At 39.4% G+C, this 21,185-nt stretch overlaps 3 protein-coding genes across 5 annotated transcripts in view; 1 reads left to right on the forward strand and 2 right to left on the reverse strand.

Annotated features, from left to right (window-relative positions):
• Positions 1 to 2,767, reverse strand: part of ALKBH1 (alkB homolog 1, histone H2A dioxygenase) — a 29,751-nt gene extending 26,984 nt beyond the window's left edge. Inside the window, exons 1-2 of the mRNA XM_061182756.1 lie at positions 2,576 to 2,767; positions 192 to 300 (exon numbers count right to left, since the gene is read on the reverse strand). Of these exons, the coding sequence (XP_061038739.1) occupies positions 192 to 300; positions 2,576 to 2,767 (301 nt within the window). The remainder of the gene's footprint in view (positions 1 to 191; positions 301 to 2,575) is intronic.
• Positions 2,768 to 2,843: 76 nt separating this feature from the next.
• SLIRP (SRA stem-loop interacting RNA binding protein) lies at positions 2,844 to 14,431 on the forward strand. 3 transcript variants are annotated; one of them, XM_061181141.1, is made up of 5 exons: positions 2,844 to 2,971; positions 7,776 to 7,852; positions 10,925 to 11,032; positions 11,481 to 11,575; positions 12,855 to 14,431. In XM_061181141.1, exons 1-4 carry the CDS (start codon positions 2,875 to 2,877, stop codon positions 11,541 to 11,543), a joined length of 345 nt encoding a protein of 114 aa, XP_061037124.1. In that variant the 5' UTR covers positions 2,844 to 2,874; the 3' UTR covers positions 11,544 to 11,575; positions 12,855 to 14,431. The 3 variants fall into 3 exon arrangements, with proteins under 3 accessions (XP_061037124.1, XP_061037125.1, XP_061037126.1); XM_061181142.1 differs by having other exon boundaries at positions 12,977 to 14,430; XM_061181143.1 differs by having other exon boundaries at positions 7,794 to 7,852; positions 12,855 to 14,424.
• The window catches only part of SNW1 (SNW domain containing 1), a 36,710-nt gene continuing 27,117 nt past the window's right edge, over positions 11,593 to 21,185 (reverse strand). The window contains exons 10-14 of the mRNA XM_061181140.1: positions 18,667 to 18,808; positions 15,987 to 16,083; positions 12,866 to 12,983; positions 12,358 to 12,521; positions 11,593 to 12,279 (exon numbers count right to left, since the gene is read on the reverse strand). Of these exons, the coding sequence (XP_061037123.1) occupies positions 12,081 to 12,279; positions 12,358 to 12,521; positions 12,866 to 12,983; positions 15,987 to 16,083; positions 18,667 to 18,808 (720 nt within the window). The 3' untranslated portion in view covers positions 11,593 to 12,080. The remainder of the gene's footprint in view (positions 12,280 to 12,357; positions 12,522 to 12,865; positions 12,984 to 15,986; positions 16,084 to 18,666; positions 18,809 to 21,185) is intronic.

Consider the following 21,185-nt stretch of genomic DNA (forward strand, 5'->3'; position numbering starts at 1 on the left):
TTACTGACTCCTGTTCTATCCTTTGGGAATGCCAAATAATGGAAATCTTAGACATGGCAGAATTCAGGAGGGATTTGGGAGTGGAATATTTGTGTGTTTAGTTTTCTTCTTTGTCTATTTACTTGATTTTAACTCCTCCTCCAAAATTAGACAAATGATTCATTTTGCCTTCTGAGCTCAAGTGCACTCACCAGGATAGCCTTGGAGTCCGTAGGCTCTCCACTTGCTTACTGGCTGAAGTCCAGCTCTGTATGCATCATGGTCACTGACTGAGGACACATTTAGGTGAGATTTGACCACCTGGCAGGAAGGAAACAGAAGTCAGTGGGCTAAAGCTATCTTACAGATTAACTGTGAGAATCTCAAACCTCTAAAGGCATTTCTGATATGGGGCAGTTAGGAGTCAAAAGTTTGGGGTCCTAAACTTAGCTCTATCACTTACTTAATACAAGACTTAGATAAGTCACTTAACTTCTTAGAACCTCAGTTTCCTCAGCTATGTACTAATAAACACAACAGAGCTATACAAAACTGAAGTAATGATGAGAAGCAGACTGACTTTGGCCTTTAAGACTATCTTTTCCTATGATACCACACCTTTGTGATTTCTTATAGGACTCTGAATTATGAAAGGTGTTTGGTATATGGAATACCTTAAGTCACAATGCTATTTACTTTGGTTAGGGCTAACAGTAATGCTCCTGAGGAACTTGTACACAGATGGTGTTTAAACAGAGCTATGAGGAACACCAGGCTGGGGAGGCTGAGTGCTCAAACCACTCAGAAAAAATGGTTCAATAAAACACTGGGAATGCTGTTTGCTAAAAGTACAATATTTGCTCTCTTAGATGGAACTTCAAAATGAAACTTGTAATTTTTTTGTCTTTGTTAATTACTTAAAAATTAAGCTTTTAAGGGGCCTATGAAGGTTTCTTTGCACTTAAGAGTATCTTATGGATGGCTCATTAAACTAGTTGAGAAATCCAATATTCAGTCACTAAAGTAACTAAGGATATTTAAAAAAAACCAAACTATTCTTACATTAATAATAAACTCAGGGTCTGGCTTGCCTTAGAATACCTCCAATGTTCTCTCCCCAAAAGATATGATGATCTCTTAATCTATTAACTTTGCCAAGAGTGTAGATTTCCAGACAAACTACCAACAAGTGGTTGCTGTATATCCAGTCTCTATAATGAAATGGCTATCTGAAACTCTGAGAGCCCTGACCACCTAACTCTTTCAAGTACCCAGAGAACAGAATGTTTTCATTTCAAACATTTCATAATGATTTCTTAAATAGATCATACTTAATATTGCACTGTAATTCAGCAACACCCTCAAACTGGAAAGAAGTTTGTGGATCTAATCTATCATATTCTAAGCTGAATCAAACCTCTCAGCCTTTTAAAGTTTTTCTGCTTCCTCCCTTGTCAGACTGTTAGCCATCACTTTCTCCTCTGCTCTCATCTGATGTCTTATTAATAGCAACTTTCTTCTTCTCTAATTTGCTACTTTCAATCTGTTTTGAGCTGGAGAATGAAATACTACCCATGTTTTTATGTACTCAATAGATAGTGCATTTACTGTGTACTTACTGTTTCAGGTACTATGCCAGATACAATGTCCCCTTCTCAGGTGGCTTACATTTTAAAATTATGTAAGTATTACGGTAAAATATGGGCAAAAGGAGTTGCATGAAAGTCTGAGGGGTTCTCCCATGAGCCAAGTACACTATTCCTGGACTTTGTTATCTTGACAACTCTAAGACCATCCCTGCTAACAAATGGAAGTTTCTAAGAAGCTGAGTTCTAGACAAATATGATGTTACTATAGCATTCCAATTTTATTGAGATCTATTACTAAGCTTGAAAAGAATGCCTCATCCAGCCATCTGTGGACAACACCAATGGCAAATTAGGGATCTATCTTCAGTGTTAAAGCGACTGAAAAGAAAACATACGTTATAGTTGTGATTCTCCCTGCGTCCCCTCCTCCTCCCCCCGTGTTTTCTTCAATTTCCACGAGAAATAATGCAGAAATAAGGTAGAAATAATGTATAGTGCTTGGATTCAGTTGCCCTTTACTTTCAACCTGGAGGGATTATCTCAGAATCTTTCAATGCCCTCTTTCTAAAAGTCCCAGAGAAGCCAGGGCCTTTTATGGACAACGGCTTCTGGGAACACTCGGGTAATTGGTTTCTTCAAGTTGTAGAGCGTTACCCTAACGTCTGCGAACACGGTTTACGGGTTTTCACACAAACCTAGGTGCAAATTCAAATGGACAATTAATGGAAGAAATAAACACCAATTCCCAGGCTTTTTTTTTTTTTTTTCCCCCAGGCATTTTTTGACCGAGGCCGCAGCCAGGAATAGCTGCGTGGAGAAACGGTCAACAGAGCCCTTCATCGCCAAAGTGTGACACTTTGTGGGCAGTTCAACTGTGCACCTATGGAAGGCGGGGGTCGCTCAATAACCATCAGCCTGGAAGCGAAAAGAGGTTAGGAGAACACTGAAACCTCTCCAAGAAGCGAGGCGTGGCGACGGGGAGGCGCGCGCCGTCCCTCTCTCCGTACCTTGTGGGCACCAGGCCCCGTGCCGCGGGCTGCGTGGGCTACCGAGAAGTCGATGACCCCTCCCAGGTCTACGGTCCCGGGGCGGCTCTGCCGGTAGAAGCGGAAAAGCTTCCGAAAGGCGTCCTCCCCAGGCTCCGCCGCCAGCGTCGCCACAGGCCCCACGGCCGCCGCCATCTTCCCCATCTCCCCCATCTCGCTGCCCGGCCTCCTTTGACCCGGAAGCTGATTTCCGTGCTCCGGATCAGGCAGGCTCTTCCGGGGTCGTGACCTCAGGTCACTGGAGGTCCCTCATTCTGAAGATGACGGCTTCGGCAGCGAGGGCCGCAATGGCACTGCGTACGAATATCCGCCGGCCGGTTGCGTTTGTCAGAAAAATTCCATGGACCGCGGCCTCGAGTGAGTTGGAGATGTAGTAGGGGCGGAAGTTTTAGGTCCAAGCAATCCTGAAAAACCTTGCTTTCTGCGGAGCACTTAAATCAGCGTGGTGGTTGGATTAAGGCGGCTGAGTATGCTCCTGAGCAAGCCAGTGAGTAGAAAGAAATTTTGTTTGCAATTAGCCGTTTAGGGATGCCCCTTGAGCTTTGGGGGCACGTATTCACGGTCTCTGGCCTTTCGGAGTTTAAAGGTTTAATTACTTGGAAATTTCAGACTAAGGATTTAGAAGGAGTTATTTTGACTGCAGGGTGGAGGATGGATTCAAAGTGGCAAGAAGTAGTTTCAGTGATTTAGCTCAAAGGTGAGGATTTCAGGGTAGTGGTAGAAGGAAGAGTCAGATTCACTTATGTTAACCAAACAAAATCGACAGATGGCTTGAATGGGGGAAGAGTACGGATGGGGGAAAGGGTGGAATGACTTTCAGGTTTTTAGCGTTGGTGAATTTCATGATTAGAATGTAGGAGAAGCAGATCGAAAGAAGATGAGGAGTAAAGTTTAAATGTGTTTAGTTTGAAAAACCTGTGAGGTCTCCGTTAGTTGGACAGAGGACGGTGTGTATCGATGGAGAAATGCACTCTGAAGCCGTACTCCTTGGGTTAGAATTCCAGCTTGGCCATTTCGTAGTTGTGTAACCTGACTAACGGAAGTAACTGGGGAAAAGGGCTCACTACCGTGCCTCAGTTTCATCATCTATAAAATGGAGTCAATAATAACTTCCTTCTAGGATTGTTGATTGGATTAAGTGAATTTATATGTAAACTGCTTAGACTTGTGCTCAATACAGAGTAAGTACTCAATAAATGATAGTTGTTTTCATGATTACAAAAATTGAAGCTCATGGGAGAGGCCTAGGCTGGAGATAGAGGGCTGGGAGTAATCAGTACTGAAATCTCTCACCAACATTGATTTTTGTCAGCTGCAGTTTTGAGTTAAGGTTTTTACATATGCTTACAAAAATTTAAAAATCCATGGTCACTTTTGCAGATATTCATGTATCAGGTCAGCTCCCTTAAACAAGGAATGGAATGAGTGTAGGTAGTAGAATGGGAAATAGATCAGTTTGTGCCCCACCTTCTCAGACCACACCCAGCAGAATGTCTTGCTTAGGCCCTGTGAAACTGGAAAGGCCGAGGGGTTTCTGCAAGCATCTTGCAGATGCGTTTCCAGACCATAATGGACTTGCTCAAGATCCTCAAAGAGTGTATAAAATACGACTTTGACTACAGTCTCTCTCAGTTCATTCATTCAGCAAATGTTTAAGGAGTATCTGTTATGTGGTAGGCATTGTTCTTGGTGCTTGCAGCTGTTTTTCCATAACAGTTGTAGGTAATTTGGGAAAAGGGTTACTTTCTAGAGCTAGTTTGTTTTGGAAGTGAATGTTTTCTAGAACTTCTAATACCTGGTTTAAAACTATTTTGTTTATCTTCCAGTAATATGTTCTGTGTGAGAGCCTGATCTTGCCAACTGGTTTGATCAACTATTAGAGCACTTCAGAAATTTAGCCCCTGTGGCTGGTTGAAGCATTACTGGACATTTATTTATTCATTCAGCAAATATTGCCCTGTTGTGTATCAATCACTGTGGACATAGTGGACTCAACACTTGACAAGCTTATGGTATAGTGGTGGGGGTGAGGAGACTTACAAACAACAAATATAGGCAGTTTTTGAACCAGTGAGGTTTAGATGAACTAGGGTGGTGAAACAGGTAACATGAAATGTAAATCAGTGAAAGTACAAGCACTGTAGTACAGAAGAGAAAGCGATCATGTAGTTTTTTTTTTTTTTCAAATTTAATGTGTGATTTTTAATAGATCCTGTGTTGAGGGGGGAAATTTTAAAAACACATTTAGGAAACAATTTGGAAATTTAAAATACATACTGGTGTTACCAAGTCCAAGCTTGTGCTCCTCACTGCACGACAGGCCAGTAAATTGAGAGATGAGTTGTTGGGTGGGGCAAAGAATAGCAGCTTTATTCGGAAAGCCAGCAGACCAAGAAGATGGTGGACTAGTGTTCCAAAGAAACACCTTCCCTGAGTTAAAATTCAGGCTTCTTTTATACTGAAAGGGAAGCGGGTAAAGCCCTGGTTCCAGCCAGACTCCGGAGGGGATGTGTTAATTTCTTCTTTGGTACAGCCATTCACAGGTGGGCCTGGTCAGGACATTTCCTATAAGCTAAACAAAGGTATTTTAGCTTAACACTCATTACCAGGGAGGCAGGGTTCCCAGAGACGGGCCATTATGTATAATTTAAGCTTTATAGGCAACATCCCTTTAGTGATTAACTTGTAATAGAATACAAAAGTTCTTCCCTATTACACTGGGAGTTAGATGAAATTAGGAAATTATCATTGACTTGTAAGTGTGATAATGATATTGTGGCTATAAATTATGTCTTTATTCCTAGGACAGGAGTGCTGAAGTATTGAGAGACGTAATGGCACTGATGTGTGTATCTTACTTAAAAATGTTTTTGAAAAACTACATATATATGCATGCATATAGATGTGTGTATATGACAAAATGTTAAGAATGACTGAATTTAGATTGTGGGTGGATTTGTGCATCTCTGCTTGCAGCCAGTATGTGTAGATGTCACTACCTAATTCAGGAAGCAATTTTTTGAAGACTCCTCACTGTTTAACTGTTACACCTCAGGGAAGAGGATCTATGTTCATTTTGTGGGGTCTCTCCTCTGGCCATGCCCAATGATCACATCAATCTCCAGAGAACGGTTCAGCTTCCTATCTATGCTTCCCAGAGCTGTTAATTTGTTCTTGGTAGAGATGGACAAATTAATGTATTGTTTCTTCTTTTACTTCCTGTTCTTAGAGAACGAATTTAAATAAGTGACTTTTTGTCCTATATTGAGGTTAACATCTAATTTCTCTATGGATCCACTGGTGTGTTGTAACATAGTATTGTGGGTCATCACCTTTACTACTCCCAACTTTAGCACAACTACTCACACACTACACACTCACATCCCTGAAGATCTGTGTATGCCTCAGTTTGACTCTACTAGGTGAACAATGCTTATTTTGAACTATTCTGCCTGCTGCTGCCTGCTAGCTAAAAGGTCTTCAGTATTTTCAGTGTTTCAGTATTTTAAGGTTAGGCTGCTGATTTGCATCGACAACAGAAAACAGTAGTTAGGAGAAGGAGCAGCTGATAGGCTCAGCCAGAGCTGCAGGCCAGTAAAGGCTGTTTCACAGGGGCAAGGGAAGGGTCTCTTCACAGCACAAGTGGTCAGTCGGGCTGATGCAATGAGGCTGCTCAGTAACCTCCTGGGAAACCAGGGGCAGTGGGCACACACCTGAAGGCTGCTGGCAGTTTGGGCAGAGTGAGGAGCAGCACAAATGTTCAGCTTCGGGGCCAGAAGGAAATCGGGAACCCTACTGCCATCTGCGCAGCCATCCGGTCAGGGACACGCGGTACCCACTTATCCAAGTCCGGGTGGGGAGCCACGCGGCGGGGAGGAGGCCAGCGGCGGCCAGGTGGGATCCGGTAAGGATTCAGCAGAAGCTCTGGGGGAGGCAGGCTCCAAAGGTGTGCAGCAAGCCCCGAAGCTGCCGGCGCCCTCCGTGTCCCCCTCAACGAGATACACCTGGGCGCATAGCCAGAGCGCTGGAGACATTGGGGAAGCTGTGAGGCCTCAGCTGCATGCATACGGCCAAGTTTGTTGGACACCTTCGAGTCCCCAGGCCTGGTGAACTACACTGGGGGTGAACCACTGCTGCGCGGTTAAATTTGAGCCTGGGCCCCTGCAAACCTGTGAGTTCTGGTTTGCAGCTGCAGGCTGTGCAGGAAAAAGTAGCACCCACACTTCCTCGTCCCAGTCTCGCGCTTCACGCTCTTCCTGGGCGCCGAGAGCATCATGACGTACCGATCCCGCACCCACCCGGCCCTGCACAGCTTCTGCAGCAGGTGCGGGGTGCAGAGTTTCCACACGTTAGTCTCTCACCCCAGAGTTTATGGCGTCACCCCGCACTTCCTGGAGGCGGGCATGCTAATCATGTAGTTTTTGATCTTTAAAATAATCTACTATTCATCTTTGAGGCCTCACAGGGCTAGTATGTTGTCTTGTTTTGCAGTAGGAGCCCAATAAAATCTGTGAATGTTTTTAGCCCGGGTCTTGAAGGATAGATACAATTTAGGCAAAAGGAGATTGGATTACTGACATGTTAAAGGGAAAGAACAGCAGGCAAAGACAGGAATCCACAGGACAGATACACAGATTTTCATTTGTTGTACTAGAAAGTAACTATGGGCATGCAATGGGAAGTAAGGCAGGAAGGATAGGTAGGGTCGACTCAACAAATTTTATTAAGAGTAACAACGATTTAACCTAATGTAAACTGTGAATTATGAAAGGCAAGTAAATTGAGATTTTATTTGGAAATCTCTAATATAGCTAACAACATGCTGTACTGTAATTGTTTTTCTGTCTTCTGTGCAATCTTCTCAGGGATTATAATCCATGCGTTTAGCACAGTACCTGGTGTGGTGAAGACACTCAGTATTTGCTGGGGATGAAGATTACAGTCAACTCAGCAATTTATCTGTCCATGTTCCCACCCCATCACCTCCCCAAATCTAGTACATTACAATTTTATAATCAATACCATAGCTATTTCCTAGATCTTAAGGCTTCAAGGGAATACAAAGTAACTCCTGTTCACAAGAAGTTTGGGAGCTCTAGGAGCCCTTTTGGTTTCTATATCAATCTAGGATGGAGGATACAAAATTAACAACTCTTAATAGTTTCCTCTTCTTATACAGGTGAACTGAGAGAACACTTTTCACAGTTTGGCCATGTACGAAAGTGCACTGTTCCTTTTGTGAGTATTTTTTAAAAAAGTAATAATGTTATCCTGTAATTCTTGATTTTGTTTTGTGAAAGCATTATCAATTTATAGAATTTGTAATGAAGTGAAGCTGTTCAGTCTTTGTTGATTAAATTATGGGTGATAGTGGTTTAAAAAAATAAACCTTATCCTAGGTATTTGAGGTATTTGTGTTAGTTTTTTATTGTTGCATAAAATTATCACAAAGTTAATGGCTCAAAACAACACACATACATTATCTCACAGTTTGTACAGATCAGGAGTCCAGGCATAGCTTTGCTGGGTCCTCTGTTCAGAGTTTCATGTAGCTGCAATCCAGGTGTCAGCTGGAGCTGCAGTCTCATCAGAGGCTCAACTGGGAAAGATTGATTTCCAAGCTCCCTTAGGTTGTTGGTAGAATTAGTCTTTCAGCTGTAGGACTGGGGTGTCTGCTATCTTGCTGGCTTTCAGCTGGAGGCTGCTCTCAGCTCCTAGGAACTGCCTGCAGTTCCTTGTTAACCCGGCTTCTCTCCCATGTGGCAGCTTGCTTCAAAGTCAGCAAGGGAGTTTCTCTGGTCTAGTCCCAACATGGCAGCTTGCTTCAAAGTCAGCAAGGGAGTTTCTCTGGTCTGGTAAGACAGTTTTATAATGTAGTCTTTGGAGTGACACCCCATCATCCTTACTATATAACCTGATCAAGGGAGCAATATCCCATCACTTTTGCTATATTCTTATGGTTAGAAGCGTGTCGTAGGCCTTGCCCACATTCAAGGGGAGAGATTATACAGGGTCAACATGGTGGGACACATGGAGATCTTGGGGCTGTTTTGGAATTTTGTCTATTACAGTGTTGTAATAAGGACTTCAGAGAGTAGAGGATAATTTTATCATAAAACTAACTGGTGGCGAATATTTTAACCTTTATCCTCATTGACTGCTTTTTGTGTGTGTTTATATTTGTTACATTTTCTTTGCCTCCTCATGAGGGTTTAGAAATCAATCTATAGGGAATTCCCTGGCGGTCCAGTGGTAAGGACTCTGTGCTCTCACTGTGGAGGGCGTGGGTTCAATCCCTGGTGGGAGAACTAAGATCCCACAAGCCTTGGGGTGTGGCATAAATAAGTAAATAAGTTAAAAAAAAAAAAATGTAATGGAGTCCTTTAATTCCAAAAAAAAGTCTTAAAAAAAAAGAAATCAATCTACAGATTTGTTGTACTTTATCCTGGGCTATATTTTTCTGTGGACTTTCTAGATTACTGTTTTTTGGGGTGCGTGACGTGAGTACACAGAGAGTTTACACATGCTTCACTAAAACTGCTTTTTTCCTCATGGCACTGAAAAGGCTGTGGTAAAGTATCAACTTAAAGCAACTTAAATTCTTAACGCTTGGTTTAACGTTACTTGGCTTCCAAAGATCTAACAGATTATGCATATCCAGTGCTAGTAAAGGTGTAGGGAAACTGGTACTGAAATTGTTGAGAAGTTAACGGATACCTTCACTGAAGGGTAATTTGGCAAAATCTATTAACAATAAGAATTTACCTTTGCTTTGATCTAGCAGTTCCATTTCTAGGAATTTATTTTACAGAAATGTGAGGTCAAGAATGTTCAAAACAGCATTGTTTAATAATATCATAATTGGAAAGAACCTAAGTGTTCATCAATGGGGTTGGTTAAATAGATACTAATTCATTGATACAATGGGATTTATAGTTGATTAAAAAAATGAGGCATGTGTATTACAGACATGAAAATCTATAAGCATAAAAAATAGTTTTAAAAGTGTATGAAATTTGTATTTTTTGAAGAGCATTTAAAAAACTTTCTTGGGAATTCCTTGGCGGTCCAGTGGTTAGGACTCTGTGCTTCTACTGCAGGGGGCAAGGGTTCGATCCCTAGTGGGGGAACCAAGATCCCGCATGCCACCAGCCAAAAAATAAATAAATAAAAATATTAAAAAATAAAAAAAGTTTCTCCAAAAGGTTAACATTTTTCTTGGTTGCCATTTCCCTCTTAAAAGAATTTAGGACCTGGAGTTAACAGATTTTAGATTTAAACATGAGAAGGTTTTGATTCTTGGGAAAATTAAGTAATGTGTAACAGTAAGAAAATTAGTTTCTAGTAACAAGTTCATTGTACTCAAGTTAGAAATCCAGGTTCCAATTTTAGATACATAGTATCTAAATTTTAGCACAAAAATGTTCATGCCTTTACAAATGGAAATGGCCGAGTGGAGTAGAGTGCTTTAGAAATTGTCCTGAGGTAAGGAGTGAATCACTGGGACATTAACAGAAACTTTTCCTGTGTTCTAGGTTAATACTTATAAACTTACCTTCCAGGTATATGGGGGCAATTTCCAAGAATGTGTTTTTGGGGGCAGAGCACAACATAACTTTGTAACAAGACTGATGATGTACATTGAGTGAATAGACATCTTGGCATTTTTTACATAGAAGGGCTGGAGGGCTGGGCAGGGTACGTCTAAGCACACTAGAATCTCTGATGTATAAGACATATAGAATCTGATGTATAGGTTGAATGATAAGCACAGTCTTTTGCACAAAGGGAAGTAGCAGAACTGCTTAAATTAACCAGAAGTCTAGAACTAGGTAAATAAGGGTAACTTTTTTTTCCTTTTTCATTAGGAGCATGTGATGATTAATGGTGGTAGTTGTGATGAGGGTGGTTAGTCTCAGAAATTACTAGAAATGCACCTAGGTTTTAAGGGTTAATCTTCTAGTTTCTAGAAGTGAAGAAGTTAGAAACAGGAAGAGTACTTCTTTATGTGATCAAAATTTCGCTTGACTATTGCTGTTAATGGTTTATATCTAGAATGACACAGAAAGCTCTTTACTCATATTTTATTTCTCCAGTGGCAGTAGAAAAGCAGAGAGTGTGTTATGATTAACAGAGATTAAGCTTTGGGTAAATAGGAGAGTATTTGTATTAAAGCAGGGTTTTTGATATTTATTAAAATGTCTTTTACTCCATTTTGGCAGATGAAAAAGTTGGTAGTTTGATTTGGAACTCCTGGAAACTTTCTCAAGTTCATGATTATTAATCTCTTCCTAAATTTTGAATTTTTAGGACAAAGAGACTGGCTTTCACAGAGGTATGGGTTGGATCCAATTTTCTTCAGAAGAAGAACTTCACAATGCACTACAACAGGAAAATCATGTTATTGATGGAGTAAAGGTAAATATTTTTCTATATTATGTCAGGAGCTTTCTGTATATCAGTTAAATAGGTCAGAAGTGTGAAATGACAGGGACTTTGGAAGATTTGTAACTTAATGTTTGTTAAAGAATGGTGGTGGTGGGAGAGTGCCCAGTTCTAAAAGGTCTGGAAAGGGAAGTACAAGAAGACATTTTAATGGTTACCAAGGTATATGCAACACAGAACAGTGGAAACAGCAGGGAGACCCTGGTTGAAATCCTGGCTTTTCCACTTACTATGTGACCTTGGGCCAGACTGATTTACAATTTTTAATTGAAGTTCAGAGAGTCTTAAGTACACGGAACAAATAACATCCTTTGACTTCCTGGTGCTGACTCCCTAATAAAACAACAGTTTTCAGTTTTAATGTTTTTGCAGACATTGCCTTTCCTTACAGTGCTTATGTGATTTTTTCCCCCCCCCCCAGCTCCATGTTCAAGCTCAAAAACCCAAAGCTTTGCAAGGGGACCAAACATCTGATGAAGAGTAAGATTTTTGAGACCATCATCACTGCCTATTAAAGTAAACAAAACTGGAAATTTTGTCTAAATGTTTTTATTGGAAACAGATAGTTGCACCAAGCAAGAGCTTACTTTCCCCACTCCAAATTAAAATAGAGCACAACAGGGGCAAACATCATTTGGCAGGACAGTTCCCATATGTGAACATCCTTCTTTCTACGCACTGTGGTTGGGGTAACTTTACTTGTAAGCAGTCTTTCTTAGACAAAATATTAACCCCAAAGTACTAATGTCACTCGAAAGGAAGTGGCCTTAATTTCATGTGTGGGGTAGTATGTTCTATAAATGCCAAAAGGTGGGAGAAGCACAAACACAACCCACTCTAAAAAAACTAAATAATTCAAAGTAGAATTTTTCCATCCCCCCCCTTTCTCCTATAATAAAAAGTAGTGCTGGGCTCTGACACCCAGATTTAGTTTTTATCCTGGCCATTTACAAAGTGTTCCCCCATATGACCTGCATCATTAGGGTTATGAATAATAGTTCATTCACTCTGAAGAAAGTATCTACTCCTTTCTCCTCTTCTTGCCTTCATGCTCATGTTCCTTGGGGCGGCTGCTATCTGAGGGTCTTTTAGAGCCACCGTGCTGTTTGGCTTCTTCCAAAAATTTGTCCAAACCAAAAGGATCCTCCTCAAACTGAACTGGTCCTTCTCGGCCTCTTTGTCTACGGTCTGAACCAGAAAACTCCTTATCGGGAACAAATCTAGGGAAAAAGAGAAACGACCATGAACTACTTTGTTTTCACTGGTGCAGACATAAACTAAACTGTCTGCCTTGGTACCTGTTAGTCTTTATTCTGGCTTCTAGGTCATCACCATACATGTCCTTGTCCAGATTTTTACTGGGCCTGTAAATATTCTGGGCCATATCTTTACCACCTCTCCAGGCTTGATCATAAACATTGTAAATTTCATCTTCTCCACCTGCAAAACCACTGTCCATACCCTGTGGAAAAATAGAGGATGTTAAACATGTACATGTTATTATTTATTAAAAGTTGAATCTGATTACATTCTTGTGAAGAGTAAAAACCCTTGCTCATTTATAGCTCACATTTTCAACAATCTGAACTGCAAATAAAAAGGTCATTAAAGAACGGTCACAAAGTCCATTAACTCTTGTTCATACCACCTTTGGGTTCTTAGATTAAATATGGTACTCATTAACAACTGACTGCTTTAGCGTAGTGGTCTTTAAAATTGGAGGATACTAGTATGTTAATTTCCTTTTCCCTGAGGATTGGTATTCATATCAACACTTAATATATGCTATTTCTAGACTCTTTGTACCTTGGATTGGTTGAAGAGCCTTTGGTCATACTGAACGTCATTGGAAGTCCGAGGATTGGGCACACCAAGAGCAATGACTTCACTGATATCTCGATTTTCATTTCTCTGCAGTTTCGACCTGTTTCGAAATACCATGCCACAAACTGAAAATTCTTCACAAACAAGTTGAATTTCCACTTAAATACAACCGATATCAGAAGCAGAGTAAATATGTACATTCACATCTTGTGAATATATATATTCCTTGATAATGCATAATGAGGATGGCAGCTCTTAAAGCATTTCAGATACATGATTATAAGAGATAGGGTTTTACAGTTAAGCCTTCCTGACAGCAGAAAAGAACTGCTAAGAGACTCTTTTTTTCCCTTGAGATAAAATTGGTGTATAACATTATATATAAGTTTCAGGACTACGACATAATTCGGCATCTGGACGCCTACACAGAGTGACCATCGCCAGAAGACTAGCTACTGTCCATCACCATACACCTGACCTTCAGCCACTTCACCAATCCCTCAATCCCCTTCCCCTCTGGTAACCACCAATCTGTTTTCTGTATCTATGAGTTTGATTTTGTTTTGTTTGGTCATTTTGTTCTGTTTTTGTAGACTTCACATGAGTGAAATCACACAGTATTTTTCTTTCTCTGACTTGTCTCACTTGGCATAATACCAAGGTTCATCCATGTTGTCACAAATGGCAGGATTTCATTTTTATGCCTGAGTTGTATTCTAGTGTACACACACATGCCCCAGATCATCTTTATCCATTCATCTGTTGATGGGCACTTAGGTTGCTTCCATATCTTGGCTATTGTAAATAATGCTGCAGTGAACACAGGGATGCATATACTTTTTTGAATTCGTGTTTTTGTATTCTTCAGATAAATGCCCAGAAGTGGAATAGCTGGATCATATGGTAGTTCTATTCTTAATTTTTTGAGGAATCTCCATAGTGTTTTCCATACTGACTGCACCAATTTATATTCCCACAAACAGTGCATGAGGGTTCTCTTTTCTCCACATCCTCTCCAATGCTTGCTATTTCTTGTCTTTATGCTAAGAGCCATTCTAACAGGTGTGTGGTTTTAATTTGCATTTCCCTAATAATTAGTGATGTTGATTATCTTTTCATGTGCCTGTTGACCATCTGCATGTCTTCTTTGCAAAAATGTCTATCCAGATCCTCTGCCAATTTAATTGGGTTTGTTTCTTTGTTGTTGAGTTGTATGAGTTCTTTATATATTTTAGATATTAATCCCTTGTTGGATATATGATTTGCAAGTATCTTCTCCCATTCAGTAGGTTGCCTTTTCGTTTTGATGATGGTTTCCTTCACCGTGCAGAAGTTTTTAGTTTAATATAGTCCCATTTATTTATTTTTCCTTTTGTTTCCTTTGCCTTTGGAGTCAGATTCACAAAAAACATTGCTAAGACCAATGTCAAAGAGCTTATTACTACCTGTGTTTTCTTCTAGGAATTTTTGGTTTAAGGTCTTACATTCAAATCCTTAATTCATTTTGAGTTAATTTTTGTGCATGGTGTAAGACAGTGGTCTAGTTTCATTATTTTGCCTGTAGCTGTCCAGTTTTTCCAATACCATTTATTGAAGAGACTGTCCTTTCTCAAAAGACTCATTCTTGATATGGAAGTCTTTAATACAAGCAATCACCTTGTAATGCATGCTGAGATATGAAACTGCTATGGTCTATATCTGCTATTATTATAAAGGGTTAGGGGGAGTAGATGCAAATTAGATGTATCACACGAATCATTTTCAATAAGCTTGAATCAGTTCTTTTACCTAACCACATTTAGTAAGTTTATCCTATTAGAATTCTGAGGTAAACATGTCAATGACTGGATTACTCAGTATGATTTTTGACATTCAGATTAACTTAATTCCCCTGCTGTTTCAGTATATATGCAATCTACATCGCAGTGATACCATGGTAACCTCATCACTTATTTTACTAGAGGCTCAGGTCTTAAAATGATTTCTATAGACAATCTAATTTTCATACAATCACAAGTTTAAAGCTTTTCTATGTTATCAATTCTCATAGTCACTTTACTGGTTTTAAGGGCTCAATTTATCCACAGAGCCATTTTGATTTTTACAGCTTAGGAATTTCAGACTAAGAGTGTCATTAACTGTGCACTTTGATACTTCGTTCCTCTCTCCTACACTGTACATTTAAACACAACTCTAAATTCAGATTTTCTGCTTCTCCATGACTTCACTTATTCAGGGAGATGAAATATGCCATTAAACAACAAAGAACACCACCAGCAGGAATCTGTTTAAGATATGACTTGAAAAAATAGATTGTATCAGCTCAGAGGAGGATGAGAGCATGGAAAACTGCTTATTTGGAAAGAAAATGTTTTACATTTGCATTTAACCCTTACTCAGAATTCCACCTCTGTATTACAGCATTTCTTCGACTTTTCAGCAATTTCAGTCCTCGGCCTTTGGTGAACCACAAACTTCACTAATCCCTACTTTATTCCCAGTCTCCATACATGTATTTCCTTTGTTCTTTACAAGTCTGTACTTATTAAGAGCGCTCTGTCAATTTTCCTAAGTAATTTCAAATGACAGCTCTGTCTTTCTGAATTTTAAGTGAAACTGCTCATGAAAAGAGGCTGACTTTCACTTCTTACAAAACCTGCTCTTCTTCCCCACTGTACTTGGTACAGTACTCTGCACGTGAAAGGATCTCAATAAAGGTACAGAAGCTTATTTCCTGTCTAGAGGAATAGGCACATGATAAATTTGTCTCACCATTTGAAACAGGAAAGCAACAGACCAGAACAGGCATATCCATGACTTTCTATTCACAAACATGATCTCAATTCCCTTTTCTATATCCCCATCATTCTCAATTCTAGCTGACTCTACAAGGTAATGGAAGAAAAGATAACTTCCATGGATAGTTAGTTCTCCTGCTAAGACAGAGTAAGCAGTTAAGTGCAAGAAAATAAGTGCTGATTTATTAAGTTATCAACCTGAAGAGGAAAGAGAAGCAAACTGGTCTTAGTGCACTAAACCTCCTCTCTAAAAGGTTCACAGAGGCCACTCTTCATAATTCGTATTTATCTCAAATAGTACCTACCTCTTATCTGGAGCTGCCCTGGAAAGATTCCGGTCATGCTGTCTCTCTTTTCGCCTGTCATGCCGGATTTCATCCCTCTCACGTGCCTCCCCATCCTCTGTATGGACACAGTTGAAAATTACTTTATCACTATATTACCCATTAATATTTTGAACAAGAGAATATTCTTTAACCTTAGACAGAAAAATCCATGAATTTCTTTGTACTCACATTCAGCCCTTTTAACCTTACTTGCAATTAATTTAAATCCAACGGTATTGGTTTAATTTTTGAATGTGAATTCCAGAATCATGAATGCAGCTAAAGTGTTTAGGCATAAAGTGTACTGATATCTTTATGAAACACATCAAAGTAGTATGGTGGATTGACAGATGGAGAGAGAGCTGGGTAGGTATGTGATAAAGCAAATTTAGCAATGCTAATTGTTTTTAAATAAATGTTAACTGTAGAATCTAGGTGGTGGAGATATGGGTGTTCATTGTACAATTCTTTCAACTTTTCTATGTGTTTTAAAATTTTCATAATAAAATGTCAGGAAAAAAGAATTATGCAAAGTTTATCCTTATATTTTCAAAGACTGACTTCGAATAAAGAACCTTTTGCTCATGGTACATTGGGGCTGGCTGCACCCTGATCTGTATCTATTGTGTTTATGTCTATCTTCATTTTCTCTGCCCTCTCCAGGCTGAAGGGATATAGTGTAGATATAGAAGGAATACAATGTAGAGCATGAGCTTTGGAGCCAGACTGTCTGGATTCAAATCCTGTTTCTACAACAGATTAGCAATGGGAAATTGTGCCGATGACTTAACCCCTCTGAGCCTTCGTCTCCTCCTCTGTAAAACAGTGATAATAATAGAACCACTGCATAGGGTTGCTGTAGGGATTACATAAGGTAATATATGTAAAGTGCTCAGAGCTGTGCCTGCCATGATAAACACTCAATAAGCGTTAGCTTTTATTAATATTTGGCAAGATATTTTTAAAATTTTTAACTAATTTCTCAAGAACCATTCTGGTTTTTTTTTTTTTTAATCAGTTTAGAGAACTTAGATACAGGGAAGTTTTTACTCTGAATTACCTTCAGTGGCTAGGTTACAACAGGTAGGTTTTTATATCTTGCCTCATTAAGACATTTATGTATGATTCAAGGAAGTGGATTACTACTTATAACCTTAGTTACTTCCCTATAGTTGAACTCTAGAGTCCTATAACCAATTGCCTGCTTGACACCTCCATTTTAAACTTAACATGTCCACAACTAAACTCTTAATCTTTCCCTCCCAAATCTCTTCCCCCTGCAGTCTTCTCAATATTAGTAAATGGCAACTCAAACCTTCTCAAATATTTAGATCAAAAGTTTTAGAGTCATCCTTGACTCCTTTTCTGTCATTCGTCTACCAAATCCATAAGCAAATTTTGTCAGCTCTACTTCCAAAATACATCCAGTATCTGACCATGTTTTCATTACCTCTCATTATTATCTCTCATCTGGATTATTGCAATAGCTTTCCAAACGGTTTCCCTGCTTCTCCAAATGACCATTCCACAGCCTTGTAACATATGCAAGATCATGTCACTCTGCTCAAAACTCTTCAAATTGCTTCCCTTGTTACTTGAAGTAAAAGCTATGTTCTTACAACGACTAAAAGGCATACATGATCTGGCCATTTTGCCCTAACTACTCTGACACCTCATCTCCTACTGCTTAGCTTTCTCAGTCTAATCCACCCATACTGGCCTCCTGCTTTTCCTTGAACACACCAGTTATACTCCCAACTCAGGGCCTTTGCACTTGCTGTTCCTTCTATCTGGGATGCTTTTCCCTCAGATATCCACATGGCTCACTTCCTTACTTCCTTCAAGTGTTTGTGCTAATGTTACTATCTCAGAAGTGAGGCCTATTCCGACCACTCCCTCCTTCTGGCACTTTTATACTCCTCTGTTTTATTTTTCTCCATAGCTACTATCACCTTCTAATATACTATATGACTAACTTTTTTTGGTCTGTCTACATTCACTAAAATGCTCACTGCTATACCCCTACCTGTCTAGTAGAAAACTCTGTGTCTAGAAGACAGCCTTGCACACAGTAGGTGCTCAATATGAACTGAATGAATAATTACACTAGGATTTATTAATGAAAGAAAAACCATGCTCATAATTTTCTTGAATTAGAATTAGTCTTCTCATTCTAACTGCATTAATATACCAATGTAGACCACTAGATAAAGCCAGAGAGAAAATACTGGCAGATTTAATGATCAAAGGCCGACAAGATAGAAAAACTCTGGATTAGTTTACCATGTGGGAGACATGAATTATTCAGTTGGAGATCAGATTTCTCTTTCTAAGTTTCAAGAAAACTAAAATAAGAGAAAATTAAGCCTATCATTTGAGTAATATGTGATTTTTAGAAGTATACTGCTCAGAACTTTAAAAACTTCTGGTGCTCTTGCATATTAGAGGCCCACATTTAAATATACATTCTTTATTTTCTACTGCTTCAGCTTAATAAGGCAGAAATTACTGTTTCACTTCTACATTATTTCTGAAATATCTATATTTTCTTTATATGTATGTACTGCTTCTGTATGCAATAAAAAACAATAGAGATTTTCTAAAATGAGATAGATATTATTCACAATGCAAATTCAGTTTAGTAATGAGTATGTCATACCTTTTTCCACATGGGTTTTGATCCCAGCTCTTCTCTCCCTGGCTTTCTGGGCCATTTCTCTAAGTTTCTCTTCATGTTTCTCCTTTTCTTTTTGAGCCATCTTTCTCTCTACTTGAGCACGCATTTCCACAGCTTCACGAGCCTGTTAGTAAAGTCAGATGTTAAATAAGACACTAACGGGGATAAAGAATTACAGCTGTCATGTAACTCTCTGACTAAACTCTGGCTTGAAAGAACAGTTATAAAGAATTCAAATTTGTTATTGCTGATTAAAACAAAGATTCTTGTCTACAAAAAGATAACTTGCCTAGACGACATTGCAAATTTAGCTTTTTCACTCAGAGAAATGTTTTAGTGGTTGAAACTATAGTGACCCCAATCAATCTTGTAAGTCAGTATTTCACTAATGTTTTCTCAGAAACAATCTAAAAAATAAAATTAAACAAGATTCCAGTAAAGCAATTTTCAATATCAATAACAGGAACTGGTTATATTCTCAAAATCAATCAGACCAAATCAAGATAAAGCCTTAGAGGGCAGATAGCAGAAGCAAGAAGAATTACAATTCTACAGCCTGTGGAACAAAAACCACATTCACAGAAAGACAGACAAGATGAAAAGACAGAGGGCTATGTACCAGATGAAGGAACAAGACAAAACCCCAGAAAAACAACTAAAGGAAGTGGAGACAGGCAACCTTCCAGAAAAAGAATTCAGAATAATGATAGTGAAGATGATCCAGGACCTTGGAAAAAGAATGGAGGCAAAGATTGAGAAGATGCAAGAAATGTTTAACAAAGACCTAGAAGAATTAAAGAACAAACAAACACAGATGAACAATACAATAACTGAAATGAAAACTACACTAGAAGGAATCAATAGCAGAATAACTGAGGCAGAAGAACGGATAAGTGACCTGGAAGACAGAATGGTGGAATTCACTGCTGCGGAACAGCATAAAGAAAAAAGAATGAAAAGAAATGAAAACAGCCTAAGAGACATCTGGGACAACATTAAATGCAACAACATTTGCATTATAGGGGTTCCAGAAGGAGAAGAGAGAGAGAAAGGACCCGAGAAAATATTTGAAGAGATTAGAGTCGAAAACTTCCCTAACATGGGAAAGGAAATAGCCACCCAAGTCCAGGAAGCGCAGAGAGTCCCATACAGGATAAACCCAAGGAGAAACACGCCAAGACACATATTAATCAAATTGGCAAAAATTAAAGACAGGGGCTTCCCTGGTGGCGCAGTGGTTGAGAATCTGCCTGCCAATGCAGGGGACACGCGTTCGAGCCCTGGTCTGGGAAGATCCCACGTGCCGTGTAGCAACTGGGCCCGTGAGCCATAATTACTGAGCCTGCGCGTCTGGAGCCTGTGCTCCGCAACAGGAGAGGCCGCGATGGTGAGAGGCCCGTGCACCGCGATGAAGAGTGGCCCCCACTTGCCGCAACTGGAGAAAGCCCTCGCACAGAAACGAAGACCCAACACAGCCATAAATTAAAAAAATAAAAAAAAAAAAAAGACAAAGAAAAATTATTGAAAGCAGCAAGGGAAAAACAAATAACATACAAGGGAACTCCCATAAGGTTAACAGCTGATTTCTCAGCAGAAACTCTACAAGCCAAAGGGAGTGGCATGATCATACTTAAAGTGATGAAAGGGAAGAACGTACAACCAAGATTACTCTACCCAGCAAGGATCTCATTCATATTCAACAGAGAAATCAAAAGCTTTACAGACAAGCAAAATCTAAGAGAATTAAGCACCACCAAACCAGCTCTACAACAAATGCTAAAGGAACTTCTCTAAGTGGGAAAAACAAGAGAAGAAAAGGACCTACAAAAACAAACCCAAACAATTAAGAAGATGGTCATAGGAACATACATATTGATAATTACCTTAAACGGGAATGGATTAAACACTCCAACCAAAAGACAGAGGCTTGCTGAATGGATACAAAAACAAGACCCATATATATGCTGTCTACAAGAGACCCACTTCACACCTAGGGACACATACAGACTGAAAGTGAGGGGATGGAAAAAGATATTCCATGCAAATGGAAATCAAAAGAAAGCTGGAGTAGCAATACTCATATCAGATAAAATAGACTTTAAAATAAAGAATGTTACAAGAGACAAGGACACTACATAATGATCAAGGGATCAATCCAAGAAGAAGATATAACAATTATAAATATATATGCACCCAATATAGGAGCACCTCAATACATAAGGCAACTGCTAACAGCTATAAAAAAGGAAATCGACAGTAACACAATAATAGTGAGGGACTTTAACACCTCACTTACACCAATGGACAGATCATCCAAAATGAAAATAAATAAGGAAACACAAGCTTTAAATGATACAATAGACCAGACAGATTTAATTGACATTTATAGGACATTCCATCCAAAAACAGCAGATTACACTTTCTTCTCAAGTGCGCACGGAACATTCTCCAGGATAGATCACATCTTGGGTCACAAATCCAGCCTCGGTAAATTTAAGAAA

Source organism: Eubalaena glacialis, chromosome 2, assembly GCF_028564815.1.
Source record: "Eubalaena glacialis isolate mEubGla1 chromosome 2, mEubGla1.1.hap2.+ XY, whole genome shotgun sequence".
NCBI lineage: Eukaryota > Metazoa > Chordata > Mammalia > Artiodactyla > Balaenidae > Eubalaena > Eubalaena glacialis.

Coding starts and splice junctions, on each gene's coding strand:
- SLIRP (XM_061181141.1), top strand. CDS start 2,875: ATGACGGCTTCGGCAGCGAGGGCCGCAATGGCACTGCGTACGAATATC. Junction 2,972..7,775: donor TCCATGGACCGCGGCCTCGA/GTGAGTTGGAGA, acceptor AACTCTTAATAG/TTTCCTCTTCTTATACAGGT. Junction 7,853..10,924: donor GAAAGTGCACTGTTCCTTTT/GTGAGTATTTTT, acceptor TTGAATTTTTAG/GACAAAGAGACTGGCTTTCA.